This window comes from Schistocerca piceifrons, chromosome 1, assembly GCF_021461385.2.
Source record: "Schistocerca piceifrons isolate TAMUIC-IGC-003096 chromosome 1, iqSchPice1.1, whole genome shotgun sequence".
Classification (NCBI taxonomy): Eukaryota; Metazoa; Arthropoda; class Insecta; order Orthoptera; family Acrididae; genus Schistocerca; species Schistocerca piceifrons.
The window spans coordinates 337,082,958-337,103,255 of NC_060138.1; the positions used below are offsets into that span (position 1 = coordinate 337,082,958).

The window sequence follows — 20,298 nt, forward strand, 5'->3', positions numbered from 1 at the left end:
CAGGATCTTCTATCTGACCTCCATCAAGCTAGACAGCCAGTTGTCTTTGTTTGGACCCCTGGCCATATTGGGATCTCAGGTAATGAACATGCTGACTGCTCTGCAAAGTTAGCTACCAGGATGCTGAATTTTCAAATGGGAGACACAGAAATGGACCTTCGGTCAACTCTGTGCATGAATTGTTTGGTGTCTGGAACTCAGAATGGTTTGCTCTGGACTCCCCAAACAACCTGAGGGCAATAAAGAAGACCATGACAGTGTGGCTGTCTTCCCTTCACACTTCCCGCAAGGAATCCACTGTCATTTGTTGGCTACACATTGGCCACACTTGGCTGACCCACAGCCACACACTCTGACATGAAGACCCACCTTATTGCCGATGTTGTACCTGCATGATGGTTGCCCACAGTCTAATAGACTGCCCAAATTTGGCTGTTTTAATGCAATATATTAAACTTCCTGAGATGCTGTTTCTGGTGCTGGTGGATGATGCCAAAGTGGCTGACCTGGTTTATGTTTCACTCTCAAAGAAAGTTTCTACTTATTTATATAAGGTGGGGCACTTTGGCCTCATTGACCACCTGCTGTGGTGCAGGGGACCTGTGATGGCCCTTGCCCAGCAGTCTGGCCTGACCCCTATCCTTCCCACCTTTTTATTCTCCTTATTCTCTTACATTTGGTGTTTTCAATGTTTTGTCCTTTCTTAATTTTCATCATCTTGTCTGTGTTGCTCATTTTCTTGAGCTAACATAATGTGAGGTGGTGCTAGTGGGATGCAGAGGATGTCTCTCCCACCGCATACCATGCTCTAGGGACCTCCAGCTGCATTCTGCATAGAGTGGCTCGCCCATCTTACCCCCTCTCACTCCTCTCCTATTTCTCCGTGATTTTATCTTTGTGCTATTGTATCTTGCTTACAACTGGTCTTCCCAGGAGTTGCTTTTTGTATCCTCCTCCCGAGGGTTATTTCTGGTTCAGTACATATAGGATGAAGGGTCTGATGACCTCACAGTTTGGTCCCTTAATCTCCAACAACCAGCCAGCAGTATATTGCAGTCAGCCAGGGAACAAGTATCAGTGTTGCGATTACATGATGTATTCATTTGTGATGGTAGTTGCAACTGTGTGCATGGGCCTTGACTGGCTATTACAACAGAACTTTGTTATCATGAGAAAGACCATGGTCATACTTGATTTGCATTCTATAGAACTGAAGTTTTTGTGTGAACATTAGATAAACATTTGCCTCATCCATTGCTATGTAGCTAGTTTTTGAGTCCTGATTGGTACTGCTCATATTAAAATCCACATAGGAAGTAGAGCATTAAACCTTCTAGTTCTAGGGAAGCTAAACTGTCTAGGGTTAGTCCAGCTGATGTTTTATAGAGACATAATTTGTAGAACTGTGAATAGGATCTGTTCCTGAACTGTATTAGGTGCGGTGCGTGTGATACAAAAACTGTTTGAATATTTGGATTTTTTCTTGTAAAAGTAGTTAAATGATTTCAGTATCTACTTCCTCAGTACCCCACAGTATCAATTAAGAGTTCCTTTTCAACTTTGGAGAGCAGATAATATCAATAAGTGGAATGCAGGCTAAAGATTACCAATTTGCCACTATTTTCAGGTTACATTTGTCAGTAGTTTACAGGCCCTTATTATGTGAGTGACTATATATATTATGATAAAAATTAATAGACTAAAATGGAAATCCAACCATCCACACCACCACGTATTCTGCAGCGATGTTAATACCAGCTTGTTTGGATAGGATTTCAATGCATGGGTAGTTACATACCCAAAGTACTTGTGTTTGACCTGTGTAAAATTACAGAACATTTACACATACTCACTCATGTCTAAAATGTATTCTTTTAAATCTATGTGTATCTCCATCAACATATTCATCATAAGAATCCCCACACTGTACCTTGTCCAATTAACCAATTGCATTTTGTCAATAGGGTCCAGTTATTAATGATAATTCATATGTGATGTGAAGCCGTATTTCCCATCCCTGGTGTGATGTTTCAAATGTCAGCACATCAGACAAATATCTCCATGGTGTACATACAGGCTGATTTGTGGAAACTCTATCCAGCACTTCATTAAAATTCATGACGTGCTCTACCACCTGTCTGTGTCAGTTGTGGGAATGATCAACCTCCCTGATTCCTGAAGTGTGCTAACCTACTTAAGGAATGCAAAATCCAGTAACTAAAGGCCACACATTGATTCTCATGTTCTGAAGCTTGAAAAAATATGATTGATGCATCCAGTCTCAGTGATGTTGACCTTTGCCACTATTGTGGCCAGATACTCAAAATTACCTGGTGCATCTACTCCCTTGACAGGCTTCCCCTCTCCTTTCATTTCTACACCCACAGGGGATAAGCCATCACAAGAATCTCAATTACCAAAAGTTGTGAGAGAGAAGAAAGCGGAGGAGGAGGAGTAGTCTTGGAAGAAAGCTACTCCAGTGACCCCAGAGGCATCAGATCCCACCACGCTTTTGGACTCTGGACAGATGTTTGTTGATGTTGTTCCACCCCAATGGTGACACAGTAATTGTGGAGCATGACCTGCCATTATCATCCCTTTACGCCTAACCTGGACACCTTCAACATGATGACACAGTGAAAATTGCAATGGATATTACTATCACCTGATGGAACTGCAATAACTAATTTCCAAAAGTTATGTTATCTGCGTTGCTCTCCAAGAAACACACTTCAATGATGACCATTCCCCATTGAGGTCACTGTGCATTCTGTCAAAACCATGCTGGTCCTGAGAGTGTGTGTGAATGGGTCTGTATGTTGGTTCACACAGTTGTCATTGATGTTTGGATTTATGTCCTTACAAAATTGGAAACAATAGCCATGCAAGTGCAAATGACCCCAGCAATCACAATTTATAATGTTTATTTATCTCCAGACAGGGTACTACTTACTTTAGATGACCACCTTAATCCAAGAACACTCTCACTCCCTTTTCTTCTACTTGTGGGTTTCATTGTGCACCACCCCATCTGGAGAAGTACCACGTTATTTGGTATGTGCCTTCTGACTGACCAGCTTCCTTCTGATCATCTCTCCTCAATGTTGACACACTTACCCATTTCAGTGCTGTCCATGGCACCTTTTCAGCTATTGAACTTATGATTTCTCCTCTCGGCTTTGTTACAATGAACACTACATGATGATATTTGTGACAGTGACAGCTTTTCAAGATCCGTCATTTCTTTATCACCGCTAAATGGGCCAGTGACCACGTTAGGTTCTTTGAAGAGCCAGCTGACATTGTATCCCTCTGCTGTCACCTTCGCCCTCTGTATCAGATTTCACCAATGATATTGTGGGAGATGTCTTCTATGCTGTTTTACTTGCGCCACTGGAGCTGCTATTACACTTTCTACAGGCCACCTCTACTGTTCGCTGGTGCCATTGTTGGCCATAGGCATAGCAATAGCTATTCAGCATTATTGAGCGGCCTTGTGACATCTCGAGCAACATCTTTTGCAGATTTGCCCTCCATATTTTTAAATGGCTTCACACTAAGGCTCACTATCTGATTAAATACAGGAAGAAGGTATCCTGAAACAGCTATATCTTCTCCTTGGGAAGATATGCCTCTTCACCTCAGGTGTGGGCTAAGCTCCTTAGTTCTTTCTGAATATTTTGCTGAACATTTTGCACCCCTCTTCATGACAGTGTCACCATTCTCTTGTTACCCAGCTACCTTTCAAACACACAAATGACGAGTTGAAGAAATATGCCTATCATTCACCCCCCCCCCCCTCGTCACGCTCAATTATATAATGAAGTTTCTACTGATTGGAACTACTTCAGGCTCTTGACTCATCACATGCTACCTGTCACAGGCCAAATTCAATTCATAGTCAGATGACCCAATATCGGAATGTTACTAAAAGTCTCCATCTATTTGGATCTTCAACTGCATTTGCGTGGAAGGTGTATCCCCTTCACAATGGCCAGGTAGTATTGTCATCCAAAACCTTAAACCTGGCAAAAGCCCAATGTCCATTGACAGCTGCTGCCATTTAGACTCACTAACATTCTCTGAAAACTGTGTGAGCAAATGGTAGCCCGATGATTATGCTCTGTTCTTGAATCACAAGGTCTTTTGTGCCCCTATCAGTGCACTTTGTGGGAGGGACGATTCACAACCAACCATCTGGTTAGGTTAAAAGCAGCAATCCATGATGGGGGGTTCTGAGGCTCCTTCTGATTTTTATTTGTTAGTTTCTATCACGTCAGTTGTTTTAGGTTAGAGTTGGTGTATCACTTGGCTCCTCACAGATCCGAGAGAACAGTGCCCTGCAGGGCTACTGAGTGAGATGGCATAGTGATTAGCACACTGGCCTCACAATCGGAAGGACAATGGTTCAAACCCGCACCTGGCCATCCTGATTTACGTTTTCCGTGATTTCCCAAAATGACTTCAGGCAAACGCGAGGATGGTTCCTTTGAAAGGGTGCGGTGGATTTCCTTCCCCGTCCTTCCCTAATCCAAGCCTCTGCTCCATCTCTAATGACCTCGTTATCGATGTGACATTAAACACTGATCTCCTCCTCCTCCTCCTCTTGCTGTGCTCCATGCTGATTGTTACACTCTTCCTCATCTCCATTGATGGGATACCACCATTGGAACATAAAAGTTGAACTCTCTCTCCTTCCTTGTCCACACCTCTTGGAGTGCAGATCATGCAAGTCTTCGCCATATTGACGTGGCCTGGGGCAAAGAGGCACTTCTGTGCTGGGTTTGGTTGCAATGATGGGACATGGTGAGGATGCAGGCCACTCAGGAAATCAATGTCAGAGGCTCAAACATTTTATTAATATGCTACTACACGTGCAGCACTTGGTGTGGTTGACTTTTCGTGCGCTACAATGGCCAGCTGTTTGCCAAGAAACTGGCCATGACATCTGTGCCCAGGAACGCTGACATGTACAAACCTACTCAACAGCGCATGCCCCATGGTACTTGTTCTGGCGTAACCAGAAGCACAGGAATGAAGATGCAGTATGCAAGACCAGAGAAGGCGGTGAGGAAACATCGGCCAATGGTGCGCAGAATTGGACTGCGCCGCACCAAGAGTGACAGCTGGAAGAAGTAAATATAAGCATCGGTCCTGCTAGTCCCAGCCGCTCAGTTTGGCCCAGTCTGCAACAGACATTACTGCTACGCTATCAGATTGTTGGGATCTGTATCAAGTGCTTACTTTGACTTTGTGTATAGCAAGAACTTTACTGTTTTCATGTTGCCTCTCGGTAGCAACATTTGCTGTAATCAAAGTTAACTATTGTCAATTTGCTTTCTAGAAATAAAACTACTAATGTTATTTGTTTGAATCATTGTATATCATTCCAAGAATGCAGCAGCCTTTAGGCACCCTATAAGTGACGAATAGGCAAGATCCCACAGTTCTCATTTGATGTGACCAAATCATCTTCCTCTAGGATGTCTAAATTCATTATTAACATTTTGTTAGTTAGCTTTACCTCCTCGGGACCAAAATTATCCAAATTCATGGGTACCACTCACATGCTGCTTCTCTTCTGTACATATAATGCCTCTTATTACAAAAGTCTGCAGCTCGTAGTCTAGTCGCTATCATTGCTACCTCTGGATCACAGGGTACCGGGTTCAATTCCTGGCCGGGTTGGGGATTTTCTCTGCCTGGAGACTGGGCATTTGTGTTGTCCTCATCATTCCATCATCATTTATGAAAGTGGCTAGATTGGACTGTTTACAGATTGGGAATATGTACGGGCACTGATGACCTGCAGTTGAATGCCCCACCAACCAAACATTGTCACCATCACCTCCTGCAGTGAATTTACTATACAGAACATATCAACAGGCTGCTCTGGTTCTACATTCATGCAAAGTAGCTTTCCAGTGTTTTCTGGCACAATATCATGTGAATCAAGCAGTAGCGTTTTTGTTTGCAGCTTAACTGGTTTGCCCCTTAAGACAGATGAACCTTGCCTCAATACGTCATTGGCGATAGTTCTTTCTAGCTGGAATGTTGTCTCTCTAAGTTCTACTATACATTGCCGAAGGTCAATTTTGGCATAATACTCTAACAGAAAGTGTAATCCCAAGATCATACAGTAACCTTTGCTTACACAAGGTACTACTTGCACACATTACTTAAACTAAACCACCCCAACCTGAAAATTCAATCTCACTGAATCTAATGTCTTAACCGTCTCCCACCTCATACAACTTACAGCTCAATTGAGTCAGTCACTTCTGACCTACAAGATTCCGGCTTGAGGCCATTACCCCCCCCCCCCCCCCCTCTTGCGTCCAACTAAAACTTCTGTTCTCTGCCTTCCACAATTCCTACTATACCACATTCAACCTCTGCTTACGTATCTGTAGCATGAAAATTTAAAGAGGAAGTTGCCCAATGGACTTCAGGGTCCCTCTAGCTTTCAACATCTGTCCACTTCCCCCTAGTCTTTTGGCCATCATTACCCCTTCAGTCTCATTGATGGTGTCCATCCATACCATTCTTACCCCATTGAGGCTACCGACATTGCCTCTGGACATGCTGTGCCCATCCACACCCATCACATCTCACATTAGTAGAAAAACTTCTCAGTTATCATGAACCCCTGTTGCCAAAGTTAATTTCTTTAAATTCTTTAGCCATTCAGACAGCAGCGTACATATCTTTCAACGTACCTGTACAAACGCTTCTTGACATATTGGACATCAGGCTCCTCAGGAAGGCATTTTGTGCCCTGTGTTCGGCTTCATGGAGTGTAATCCTATTTGCTTTGTCACTGTCCCCCAACTCATATGTTTGCCCGTTAATTTAATGTATCCCAACCGAAGAACTTTATACTGTCTCACTACGCCACCCTGTCTCACAGTGCCACTTAACTGTTTGTGGAAGAACCTTGAACTGTTGTGTTTTTCATACTGTTGTAGGAGGCCTTGTTTCAAATGATCAAATGTCCGTGCATTTCTCATCCTCTCTCTATATCTGACAAAAGTTTTTACCTCCTGGAACAACCATAATTTTGCTACTTGCAATAACTGATCATCTGACCATCCTCCAATGTTTTATGATGATTACAGATCGCTCAAAAAAGACATTACATTCTCAATTGATGTGCCAAAAAACAGTGACTAAATTGGCGACAGCTGGCTCTGTCCGTTCCCAAAATTTGCTCTAGGAATTCTGACTCAACTGCAACACCTCTTGCTGGGCAAAACCCTATCCCAGACTCTTGTCATTGTGGAACCTGCATCTCCACTGCACAAATAAGTATAACACATTATCAATCAACAATAGCTTATTCTCTCACAACTGCGAAACATTAATTTGTACTCTACACCTCATTGTGAGCCATCTTGATTCAGTGCATTGCCTAGCCATATAGCCATACTGGTGACAAGTGAATCAGCCTATTGCCTCAACCCAGCACAAAGTGCAGTGTGCCTTAGCAATTACAATGGGAACACCTTATGGGCTGCAAATACGATTCCCCAGTATTACCTCAAAATTGTGACATGTCAGCCGGTTCTAATGACTCCATTAATATAGCCTTCAAATTTCAATGAATTTCTCGCCTAAACCCCGTCCCCCTTGCACAATGTAGAAACAAAGAGTTTGTTCACTTACCCTACTGTGTGATGGTGTGGTGCGTGGAGGTATGACGTCAAAACCAAGGCCCAGTCATCCCATTGGAAACTGTCTGAAGAACCAAAAAAAAAAAAAAAAAAAAAAAGAGAAAAAAAAAAAAAGTTCGACGAGTTTAATCACATGTGAAGGTTATTCTCACTGTTTTTCTTCGATTACAATGGGATAATGCCTCAAGAGTTCCAGTCTTATGGTTGTAAAGTCAATAAGGAATACAATGTGGAAGTTGTGTACTGTTTGCATGAAACAGTCTGAAGAAGACAACCAGAATGGTGGCAAAACTACCCATGGGAATTGCCTACAATAATGCTCTCATTCAAATCTCAATGCTTGTTTGTGATTTTTTGGCCTCAGCCACCATATTTGCTGGACATGGGCGTTTTTGACTTCTTTCTATTCCCAAGGCTGAGGAGAACCATGAAGGAACATCATTTTGCCACCGTTGATGAGATAAAAACAGAATCGCTGAAGAAGCTGAACACCATAAAGAAAAGTGAAGATGCTGAGAAGCGATAGGCACAATAAAAAGATACACACAATCATAGCGTTCGGTCATTAAGGCCTTTGATAGCAGTACACACACACACACACACACACACACACACACACACACACACACTCTCTCTCACTCATGCAGGCACAACTTGCACACACATCTGTAGTCTCAGAGAGCTGAAACTACACTAGTTTCAGCTCTCTGGGACTGCAGATGTGTGTGCAAGTTGTGCCTGTGTGAGTGTGTGTGTATGAGTGTCTACTGCTAAAAAAGGCCTTAATGGCCGAAAGCTATGATTGTGTGAATCTTTTTATTGTGCCTATCGCGGCTCAGCTTCTCCGTTATATGGTGAGTAGCAACTTTCCTTCTCTCGATTGTTACATTCCATCCTGGATTTTCCATTGTTTGATAAAGAAAAGTGAATTCCAGAAGTGCTTCCAAGATTTGAAAAAGCAGCACCACATATGTATTATACTTCAGTGGGATAGTGGGATGACTTTGAAAGGGACAAGGTTGATATTGATGAATAAATAAAAATTATTTAAGGAAAAGAAAAATTCCTGTTACTTTTTGATCACATATTGTATTTTACAGTTTTTATTAAGTTATAAATATTTTAACCACATTCATTTTTCTAACTATTTTATCAGTATTACTGCTTACCAACAACCTTGCAGTTAAATACTATTAGCCTAACACCCCCCCTCCTCCTCCCCCACCGCCCCCCCCCCCACACACACACACAAAATTATATTTATGGGATGCAACAGATGGCATGCTAAGTGAAGAAAGTATCAGATACACTAACTAACCAATAAATTGCAGACCCAACTCACTCATGAGAAATTGAACTTATTGATCTGCCAGTAGAAGGCGTTGGGAGACAAATGAAATGCTGGGCATCAGAACAAGTTGCTTTTCCTACTAATTCAGTGAAGTTTGCTGTTGTTATCTTTATTCCTTAAATTATAGGTATTCAGTAATGTATGAGTATACCTGGGTAAGTAAAACTGAGTTATCATCTCCGTGTGCATTCCACAAGAACCTTTTCATTGAGCATACTAACAGCGTAATAAAATAATTAAATGAAACATAGGACCAACAAGAATTTAATGTGATTTATGTAAGATGAAAATTTAAATATTTTCAATGAACTAAGGTTTTAGGACTCAACTTGCAGTTAATAATTGTGTGATCATGTTTCATGTTATGTGATGTCTGCTTGGAGAAAGATTACTATTGATGTGTGAAGGGGTTGGTATTTGGTCTGTTTCTGCTCTTGTTAGCTCTGAGAAAGGATAAAAGTTTGATAGTTTGATAACAAAATCTTGACCTTTTTATTACTGTGTTTGTTACGAAGTGCTGGCTTTGAACTATGAGTGTTTTTCTGTTCTTACATTGTATTTTATTATCTGTCCTGTGTTTTATTGATTTGCTTTTTCTTAATAAGGCAGAGAAAATTGTTCTTTTACTGATGACGCAAATATTGTAACGTCCAATTTTCAACAGAACTACTGATTGGTTTTGTGCTAGATTGTCATTTTACTTAAAACAAATATCATTTTGTATCCTTGAATACTGACCAGTCCTCTTGCGACTTCAAGACGTCTGCCATCACAGAGGGGCAGACTGGAGCAGTAAGCTAAGGAACAGCCAGGCATGTTACAGTGCAGTGGTCAGAACAGCAACGTATTGTATTTTGTCCTGCAGCAGATTGTGATTTCACACATGTACACTTTCTAAAAGACAAGCTTTATTTTGGCTGTTATTTTGTATTTAATTAAGAGCAAAGTGTTTTATTTTTTCAGGCTTATTCTTTCATTCGCTGCTCTCCTTGAATCTAAGCCTACACACATTTCCAGACACTCAGGTGTGAAATACTTGTTTTTGAGCAGTTTTGCTGATGACAGACAACAATACTCAAATTTAAAAATTGCTGAAATCACTTCTGGTTGACATCTACTTCTATTCAAAAGGGACTTTTAAATAGATAGTCTCTCTCTCTGTTTCAGGAGGAAAGTCACGTGATGGGTGTCCAATTATTGTCTTTCCTGATCTGGGTAATTTCTGCGGCTTGGGTGATGAAGAATACAAGCGCCTTATTTTGTACCTCACCTCTGTCCCTTCGTGAGTGATTTTAATAATTGTATTAGTGCAATTCATTGTAGTGACAACCATTCTTTTATTTGAGATATTATTGTCTCTAGTTGTACTATAGCCATAGTGTAAGCACTTTCCAGTTTTCATTGTGTGAATACACCGAAATTGCAAGAACAAGGAAAGTAGTCCAGGATGCTACCATAATGTGACTTAAAAAAGTTGACATTAATATTCTATTCCATTAAACAAATAGGCAGTTCCCACATGTTTTGTAAATTTTATTTTAGTTCTTGGGTAAGGAAAATTCTTAGCTTACAGAGAAACAGGTGACTTATGAAAATGGCTCTGTAAAATTAACAAATGATATCTTAAAACTGACTTTTTTTCTGTTAATGTTTTATGATCATCACTTCTCCAAAGCAGATTTTTTTTACTACGGGAGTGTTAACAGTAGCCAGTGATGAAAACTATGTTGTTTATTTCTTTTTTGAGACATGTCGAACGAGGCCTAATGAGAAAGTAAATTCAGTTTTTGATAGCTGCTGTGGCTGCATTGTAACCACTAGTGTCTATATCTGGGCTGACCAGTGTGACACACATTAATTCTCATAATGCAGACATGGTTACTGCACTTTTCACAACATACTTGCAACTTTGTTTCCTGTTAATGGTCTCTGTCCACACTGATGGCAAATATTTATCATAGCATATTCGCATAGACTGTAGTGCTACAGTACCAATCATTAAATTCAATAAACCATGACTATTACCTGATATCTCAAAAATGAACGCAAGCAAAACTTAATTTCTCCAAAAACATACCGAGCGAGGTGGCGCAGTGGTTAGCACACTGGACTCGCATTCGGAAGGACGACGGTTCAATCCCGTCTCCGGCCATCCTGATTTAGGTTTCCCGTGATTTCCCTAAATCGCTTCAGGCAAATGCCAGGATGGTTCCTTTGAAAGGGCACGGCCGATTTCCTTCCCCATCCTTCCCTCACCCGAGCTTGCGCTCCGTCTCTAATGACCTCGTTTTCGACGGGACGTTAAACACTAATCTCCTCCTCCTCCTCCAAAAACATAATTATATACGCTTAAACTGAAAATACATATTTTACTTTCATCAAAGTCTTCTCAACTGAATTTAATGACTGCCTCACAAACTTGAGGCATGCTGTCAATAAGCTTTTGTAGGTACTGTGAGTTATATAATATCACACATCCTTAGTGACATTTCAGAGATATTCCTTACTTGTTATGTGAACTTACTGGATATGTCTGTTCACTTCATCCCAGGTCATTTAATATGATTACAATCCAGGGATGAGCACGCCATATCATTCAGTACCTTCTGTTTTTCCTTGGCTGCACTGTCCTTCTAATAGAAAACTAATGTGTTGGGGGCTGCACAGGGTAGCTGCGCGGTCTGAGGCCTCTTGTCATGGTTTGCACAGCTCCCCCCTGTCGGCGGTTCGAGTCCTCCCTCGTGTGTGTGTGTGTGTGTGTGTGTGTGTGTGTGTGTGTGTGTGTGTGTGTGTGTGTGTGTGTTGTCTCCTTAGTGTAAGTTACTTGCCAGTGCCCACCACATCCACACACACAGAAGTTTTAAAGATTTTATGGATTCCCATCTCTCTGCCTCATGCCTTGTCACAGTACCTCAGACAAAATCTGAACTTGAAATATAAACATAGCCTAGAGCTGTGCAACAGCAATATGCATTGTCCTTTGATCTGCACCAACAGTGTCATAACCAGCCAGTAGTTGCTGGAAACATGGTGCAAACTTGTGTTTTACAGACGACAGTAATGAGTTTCTATAATGTTTGAGAAATTTGATGCATCCATCACTTGCAAATTTCTTTCTGTCATACATGAAATCTTGTCATTGACTTTAATTTGCTACAAAATTTGTCAAGGGTATGAGGAATAGATAATGGAATACATCGATGATATGGAAATGAGTGTGATTGTGCAGCAAAAGATCTGAGCACTGTGCACAACACAGAATGCAGTGGATGCTTGTTTCTGGTACATTACCATACAAGGTGGAGAAAAATTGTCACGGGATTTTAACCTTGGATAGCTGATTCCAGTAGGAACCAGAATTACTAATGTTGTGTAGATCGACAACGCACCATTTTTAAACTACGGAAAGTTGGCACCACACGCTCCAGTTGGCTGTGGGATTGCCCTTCCATTCTTGAGTTGATGGGCTGCGCTATGGTTGTTGTTTCACACATACAAACGTCCATCGCCGTGGATATATTGTGATCTCCGGCAGGCAAAGCATTTGCGGTCATGCGTTGTCCAGAGCATCCAGCAACAGGGCAATTCCGTGACCAATCGAAGTGCATGGCGCCAAATTTCCATAGTTTAAAAGTAATGCGTTGTCGACCTACACAACATTAGTAATTTCGGTTCCCACTGGCATCAGCTATCCTGGGTTAAAATTTCGTGACAATATTTTTCTCTATCCGGTATTTGGCAAGGCCCTGTTGAGGTTTACGATGGTGGTTTGAATCTCATTGAGGATGTGGAGTAAAACAGCATTGTTGCTCAAAACTATGGAAACAAAATTACAATCCTTGAAGTCGAGGCAAATTTCTAACCTATAAAAGACCAAAGCTAGATTACAATCTCTTGTGCATAGTATTTTGAAACACAGGATTATTTATTGATTGACTTTTTGGCATGTGATGTAACCAAAAACAGCAGAACTTATTACGATACTCTATGTAAACTTCATCATACAATCCGAAATGAATGATAAGGCAGTTTGAGATTTGAATTTTATGTAAAACCACAAACCACAAAACACAAAGTCACTGCCACAGTATTACAACAGTGCAGTGTCTGATGACACTAGACTTTTGCTGTGAACATTTTTTCTTTTTACCTAGAGACCCATCTGATTTTGAAGTCTCTTTGTGTCTGACAATTTCCTTGCTGGTGGGACATTAAGGGTGATAATAGTGTTAAACAAGCTATTGCCACTTAGTTATAACTACATACAGCATCATTCCTTGATAAGGAGATACTGAATGTAGTACCTTGTTATGAAAAGTGTCTCATCGTAGATGGCAATCTTTTTGGTTCCATTATACAGGGTGGTCCATTGATCGTGACTGGGCCAATATTTCACGAAATAAACGTCAAACGAAAAAACTGCAAAGAACAAAACTTGTCTAGCTTGAAGGGGGAAACCAGATGGCACTATGGTTGGCCTGCTAGATGGCACTACCATAGATCAAGCAGATATCAACTGCGTTTTTTTTTTTAAATATGAATCCCCATTTTGTATTACATATTCGTGTAGTATGTAAAGAAATATGAATGTTTTAGTTGGACCACTTTTTCGCTTTGTAATAGATGGTGCTGTAATAGTCACAAACGTATAAGTACGTGGTATCATGTAACATTCCGCCAGTGCGGATGGTATTTGCCTCGTGATACATTACCCCTGTTAAAATGGACCATTTACCAATTGCGGAAAAGGTTGATATCATGTTGATCTATGACTATTGTGATCAAATTGCCCAACGGGCATGTGCTGTGTGTGCTGCTCAGTATCCTGGATGACATCATCTAAGTGTCCGGACCATTTGCTGGATATTTACGTTATTTAAGGAAAAAGGAAGTGCTCAGCCACATGTGAAATGTCAACCACAATCTGCAACAAATGGTGATGCCCAAGTAGGTGTTTTAGCTGCTGTCACAGCTAATCCGCACATCAGTAGCAGACAAATTGCACTAGAATTTGGAATCTCAAAAACTTTGGCGTTGAGAATGCTACATCAACATCGATTGCACCCGTACCATATTTCTATGCATGGCGACGACTTTGAAAGTCATGTACAGTTCTGCTATTGGGCACAAGAGAAATTACAGGTCGATGACAGATTTTTTGCACATGTTCTGTTTAGCGACTAAGTGTCATTCACTAACAGCGATAAAATAAACCGGCATAATATGCACTATTGGGCAACGGAAAATGCACAATGGCTGTGACAAGTGGAACATCAGCGACCTTGGTGGGTTAATGTGTGGTGCGGCAGGAAGGGTAATTGGCACCCATTTTATCATTGGCAATCTAAATGGTGCAATGTATGTTGATTTCCTATGTAATGTTCTACCAATGTTACTACAAGATGTTTCACTGCATGACAGAATGGCGATGTACTTCCAATGTGATGGATGTCCTTCACACAAGCTCGCGTGTGGTTGAAGCAGTATTGAATAGTATATTCATGACAGGTGGATTGGTCGTCGAAGCACCATACTGTGGCCCGCACATTCACCGGATCTGACGTCCCCGGATTTCTTTCTGTGGGGAAAGTTGAAGGATATTTGCTATTGTGATCCACCAACAACGCCTGACAACATGTGTCAGTGCATTGTCAATACATGTCCGAACATTACAGAAGGCAAACTACTCGCTGTTGAGAGGAATGTCATTACACATACTGCCAAATGGATTGAGGTTGACGGATATCATTTTGAGCATTTATTGCATTAATGTGGTATTTACAGCTAATCAAGCTGTAACAGCATGCGTTCTCAGAAATGATAAGTTCACAAAGGTACATGTATCACATTGGAACAACCGAAATAAAATGTTCAAACGTACCTACATTCTGTATTTTAATTAAAAAAAAACATACCTGTTACCAACTGTTCGTCTAAAATTGTGAGCCATATGTTTGTGACTATTACAGAGCCATCTATCACAAAGCGAAAAAAGTGGTCCAACTAAAACATTCATATTTCCTTACGTACTACACAAATATGTAATAAAAAATGGGGGTTCCTATTTTTAAAAAAACGCAGTTGATATCTGTTTGACGTACGGCAGCACCATCTAGCGGGCCAACCATAGTGCCGTCTGGTTTCCCCCTTCAGGCTAGACAAGTTTCGTTCTTTGTAGTTTTTACGTTTGGCGCTTATTTTGTGAGATATTTGGCTCAGTCACGATTGATGGACCACCCTGTTTATTGTGTTCTCTTAAGTGGGCACTGTAAAATTTATTTTGGAGATTCATTATACACAATAATTTATCAACTTGTTTTTAAAGACACCAATTGTTGTGTCTAGGAATCCTGCATACTTGGTTCGCTAGACAAATAATCAAACAACTCTTCGTTACCGAGTTTCATTACAATGAGGCGAGATACTATTACTTAACTTTGATAGATGTGTTGCAAGCAAATGGCGACATACAAAATAATCAGTCTTCTTCAGTATAGGCAAACACAAGTCTGTGCTGCATAGAGATTCCTAACAAAGTGGCTGACGTTGATGTTGCTGTCGAAGTGGGCTACCACCAATCCGGCGTGGCGCTTACGTCATCTTCACATAGGAGCCACTGCTGTTGCATTGTCATCTTGGAGGGAGCATGCCCATTGGCTGACTTCTTCTCATAACCTTCTCTTCCCTGTCATTCCCAAATGGTATGCCGGCACTGACTTTACGCTGTAACGTTCCTCCCCTCCCCCCCCCCCCCCCCCCCTCCCCTCCCCAAGCGATGTACTGTCATTGTATCTGGAGCTCAACTGAGGGGGGGGGGGGGGGGGGCTAGGAGCATGAACGCTTTGCGCTTTGATAGACTGGAAGCTATGTTTGCATGGGACGTCAGACTTCTGGTCGTACCCTGCCGTCCGACCTCTGCTCTGGTGGAAATGCCCTGCTCTGGTGGAAATGCCCCTGGAAAACACCCAGAAGGGTAAGTGTCCACCTCCTGTGGCCCATACCATGATATAGAAGGCATGTAGGCATGTCCAGCTCCATTGGTAGGATGAGAGGAAGCAGAGGAGATGGGGGTCCGTCTTCATGGGATTGTCCTGCAGTGTCATGATGACACCCTCTGACAGCTGCTGTGGCTGTGCTGTCCTTGGGATCCTTGAATCTGGGGGAAGTAGATAGTGTCGGAAGTTCCATGTGGCTTTTCGCGGATGATGCTGTAGTATACAGAGAAGTTGCAGCATTAGAAAATTGTAGCGAAATGCAGGAAGATCTGCAGCGGATAGGCACTTGGTGCAGGGAGTGGCAACTGTCCCTTAACATAGACAATGTAATGTATTGCGAGTACATAGAAAGAAGAATCCTTTATTGTATGATTATATAATAGTGGAACAAACACTGGTAGCAGTTACTTTTGTAAAATATCTGGGAGTATGCGTGCGGAACGATTTGAAGTGGAATGATCATATAAAATTAATTGTTGGTAAGGCGGGTACCAGGTTGAGATTCATTGGGAGAGTGCTTAGAAAATGTAGTCCATCAACAAAGGAGGTGGCTTACAAAACACTCGTTCGACCTATACTTGAGTATTGCTCATCAGTGTGGGATCCGTACCAGATCGGTTTGACGGAGGAGATAGAGAAGATCCAAAGAAGAGCGGTGCGTTTCGTCACAGGGTTATTTGGTAACCGTGATAGCGTTACGGAGATGTTTAATAAACTCAAGTGGCAGACTCTGCAAGAGAGGCGCTCTGCATCGCGGTGTAGCTTACTCGCCAGGTTTCGAGAGGGTGCGTTTCTGGATGAGGTATCGAATATATTGCTTCCCCCTACTTATACCTCCCGAGGAGATCACGAATGTAAAATTAGAGAGATTAGAGCACGCACGGAGGCTTTCAGACAGTCGTTCTTCCCGCGAACCATACGCGACTGGAACAGGAAAGGGAGGTAATGACAGTGGCACGTAAAGTGCCCTCCGCCACACACCGTTGGGTGGCTTGCGGAGTATAAATGTAGATGTAGATGAAGAGATACAGAAGGATCACCATGCACATGACAGCGGCGAATTCGACTGTGATGTTAGCACTGCAATCCATCTGTGCCTGATATGAGATACATCCATGCGTCAAGTTGACAAGGGATCTCTCCTCGCGCCCACTGTCTGCTGCTGCCAAAAACCCTGAAAAAAACAATATCATGCAGCGCGAAGTGATACTTGTGGCCTTCCTTCACCGCTGGATGCTGAGGAGGGTGGAGCAATGTCTAATGGCAGCAGCCGTAAAGAAATTCTGCCGGCAGTGGTCCATCTCATGGATGCGAGTGATAGGAGGCAAGAAACAGTTGCAATGCTTGAGCTCTAGGTTGTGTGGTGTGAAGTTTGTCAGTTTGCTGGTTGAAGTTTCTGACAAAATGTTCCACTTCGTCATTTGACTTTGGATGGGACGGGGCACTAGTTAGATGCTGTATGCCATTGCATTCACAGAATGTCTCAAATTCATGTGATGTGAACTAGGGGCCTTTGTCCAACACTATGGCTTCAGGCAAAACTTTGAGGCAAAAAATAGAGGACAACACCTGAACTGTGCTCTGTGACATTGTCAAGTTCATTGGCACAGCAAAAGGAATCTTGATATAAGAGTCCACCACAATCAACCAACAAATTTTCCCAAAAGAACCAGTGGCTGTGCGGTTAAAGGCGCTGCAGTCTGGAACCGCAAGACTGCTACGGTCGCAGGTTCGAATCCTGCCTCGGGCATGGATGTTTGTGATGTCTTTAGGTTAGTTAGGTTTAACTAGTTCTAAGTTCTAGGGGACTAATGACCTCAGCAGTTGAGTCCCATAGCGCTCAGAGCCATTTGAGCCAACCCAAAAGAACCCACAAAGTCTATGTGCACATGTTGCCATTGTGGTTGCGATTTAAGCCAAGCAGAGAATTTTTGTGGCAGAGTGAAATGATTTTCGTACATGTGTGACACTGTGACGTCATCTGTTCTATTTGGGTGTCCATACCCTGTCAAATACAGTGTCGACACGGTAACTGTTTCATATGAACAATCCCCCAGCGTCTTTGGTGAAGTGAGTGCAACACTTCTTTTTGGAAAGCTTTGGGGATCAACACACTTGACTGTCCACTGTCATTTTGAACAAGAATGATACCTTGCTGTATAGTGATGATATGTTGATATTGGCGCACTACAAAGTTCTACGTGCTATGCAATGAGCAAGGCCAAGATGTGCGAATGTATTTTAGCAAAATGTTTGAAGTTCAGAGGAAAGGATTGAAGCAGTTCAGCATCATGAGCATCGATGTAACAACAAGATCCAGGAGAAGTGTCAATGTTTGTAATAGGCCCAAGTGGAAGAAGTGAAAGTGCGTCCGCATTACCATGTTGAGCTGTCGGACGATACACAATCTCGTACAGATATTGAGACAACAACAAAGCCCATCTTTGCAATTTTTGAGCGGTTCATACAGGAACCGGCTTCATCGAGGGAAACAAGAACTGCAATGGATTGTGATCTGTTACTAAGTAGAATTTTCTGCCATACACATAGTGGTGGAATTTGGTGACACCATTCACAATAGCCAATGCCTCTTTCTCGATTTGTAGCTTTGAACAACACTTTTGATGCAAAAGCAATAGGCCTGTCTGTATCACCAAATCTATGTGAAAGCACTGCACTGATTCCGTAAGAGGAAGCGTCGACTTGCAACACAACTGGTTCGTTAGGAACAAAGTGAACCAAGCCTCAATCACTGAGAAATGCATCATTAAGTTTTTGAAAAGCTTCTTGGCACTCATCTGTCCAAACAAAGGGGTGTTCTTGTGATGAAATTGAGCTGCGATTTGTGCGGCATCGGTATGAACTGGATATAAGAGTTCATTTTCCCTAAGAGTGACTGTGAGTGTGTGACATTGCGAGGAACTGGCAGATCACATATGGCTAACAGATGTGACTGAAGAGGATGTACACCTTGACTGTTTATGACATAACCAAGATACTGCAACTCAGATTTATAAAAGATTGCACTTGACCAGTTTACGCTTTAGTCCTGCATCAGATAACACACGAAACAAAGCATGCAAATTTGCAATATGTTCTTCAGGTGTACGACCTGATATGACAGTATCATCCAAATAGTTTGAACAATTTGGTACTTGCACACAGTTTGAGATTCTTCATCTAGTGGTATTTGAAGTTACATGTTGCTCAAATTAATTTTTAAAAGTAGCAATGTGTGCCTGATCTGTCCACAAGATCCTCTGGGAATAGCAGTGGATAAGCATCAATCACAATTTGTGGGTTGACTGTAGACTTAAATTGACCACAGAGGGCAATGCAACCTGAAAGTTTGGGGAGCAAAACCAGTGGACTTGCCCATTGCTAGCTTGTATGGGTGCAATAGCTCCGCTATCTTGCAATTCTTTAAGTTCAGCAGCCACTTTGTCCCATAATGCAATAGTTCAGGCAAAATTTCGGCTGAGCATTGTCTTTCAGAGTAGTATTGCGTAACAGTTCAGAAAAGACTTCTGAGAATTGTTTCAGCAAGCTAGATACACTGTCTCTGGCATTGAATTCAGTCACTGTCAACACATTGTCCTAACTTTGAAAAAAAAAAAAAAAGAAAAAGAATCAAGGCCAAATATCCAAATATGTTCTGACAATCGCATGATTGTAGCATAGGGAAAGTCACAGTTTGCGTGTACGAGTGATACAGGCAGGCAAAGTACATTTTTCGATAATGGGAATGTCTTGGCCATTATAAACTGTGAGGAGTGTGCTAGTTTTAGACAGGCGTGGGGAGCCTAACAGTTCATGTGTGTTAAGATTCAGCAATGTAACAGAGGCACCAATGACCAACTGAAATTTCACATGATTTCCACTAAGATGCAAGTGAACAAAAAGTTTGTTGGACTGGCGTAGTGCTGAAGAAACTGTTTGCTTGTTAGTTTTGCTGATGCCTGCAGCAGGATATGAATACACTGCATTGATGACATAGGCCTTGTGATGAGATTTTTGTGAGTGGGTTCAAATGGCTCTGAGCACTATGGGACTTAACATCTATGGTCATCAGTCTTTATGAGTGGGCAGAATTCCAATGTTTGTCCTGATGCAAATCTACGGATTGTATGTGACCTTTCTATCCAAAGCATAACACTGTGCTTGTCTGGATGGGCAATCTTGGTGTTTATGCCGTGAATAGCATCGAGGGCATGACTTAATTCTATTCACTGACGTAGCCGCCTCTTTAGAGAAAAGTTTACGCGGCTTGGCACATGCG

The 20,298-nt window shown here is 41.9% G+C and overlaps 1 protein-coding gene across 1 annotated transcript in view; it reads left to right on the top strand.

Annotated features, from left to right (window-relative positions):
- LOC124797666 (guanine nucleotide exchange factor DBS-like) overlaps positions 1-20,298 on the top strand; it is a 222,900-nt gene that overhangs the window by 31,974 nt on the left and 170,628 nt on the right. The window contains exon 3 of the mRNA XM_047260803.1: positions 10,192-10,306. Within this exon, the coding sequence (XP_047116759.1) occupies positions 10,192-10,306 (115 nt within the window). The remainder of the gene's footprint in view (positions 1-10,191; positions 10,307-20,298) is intronic.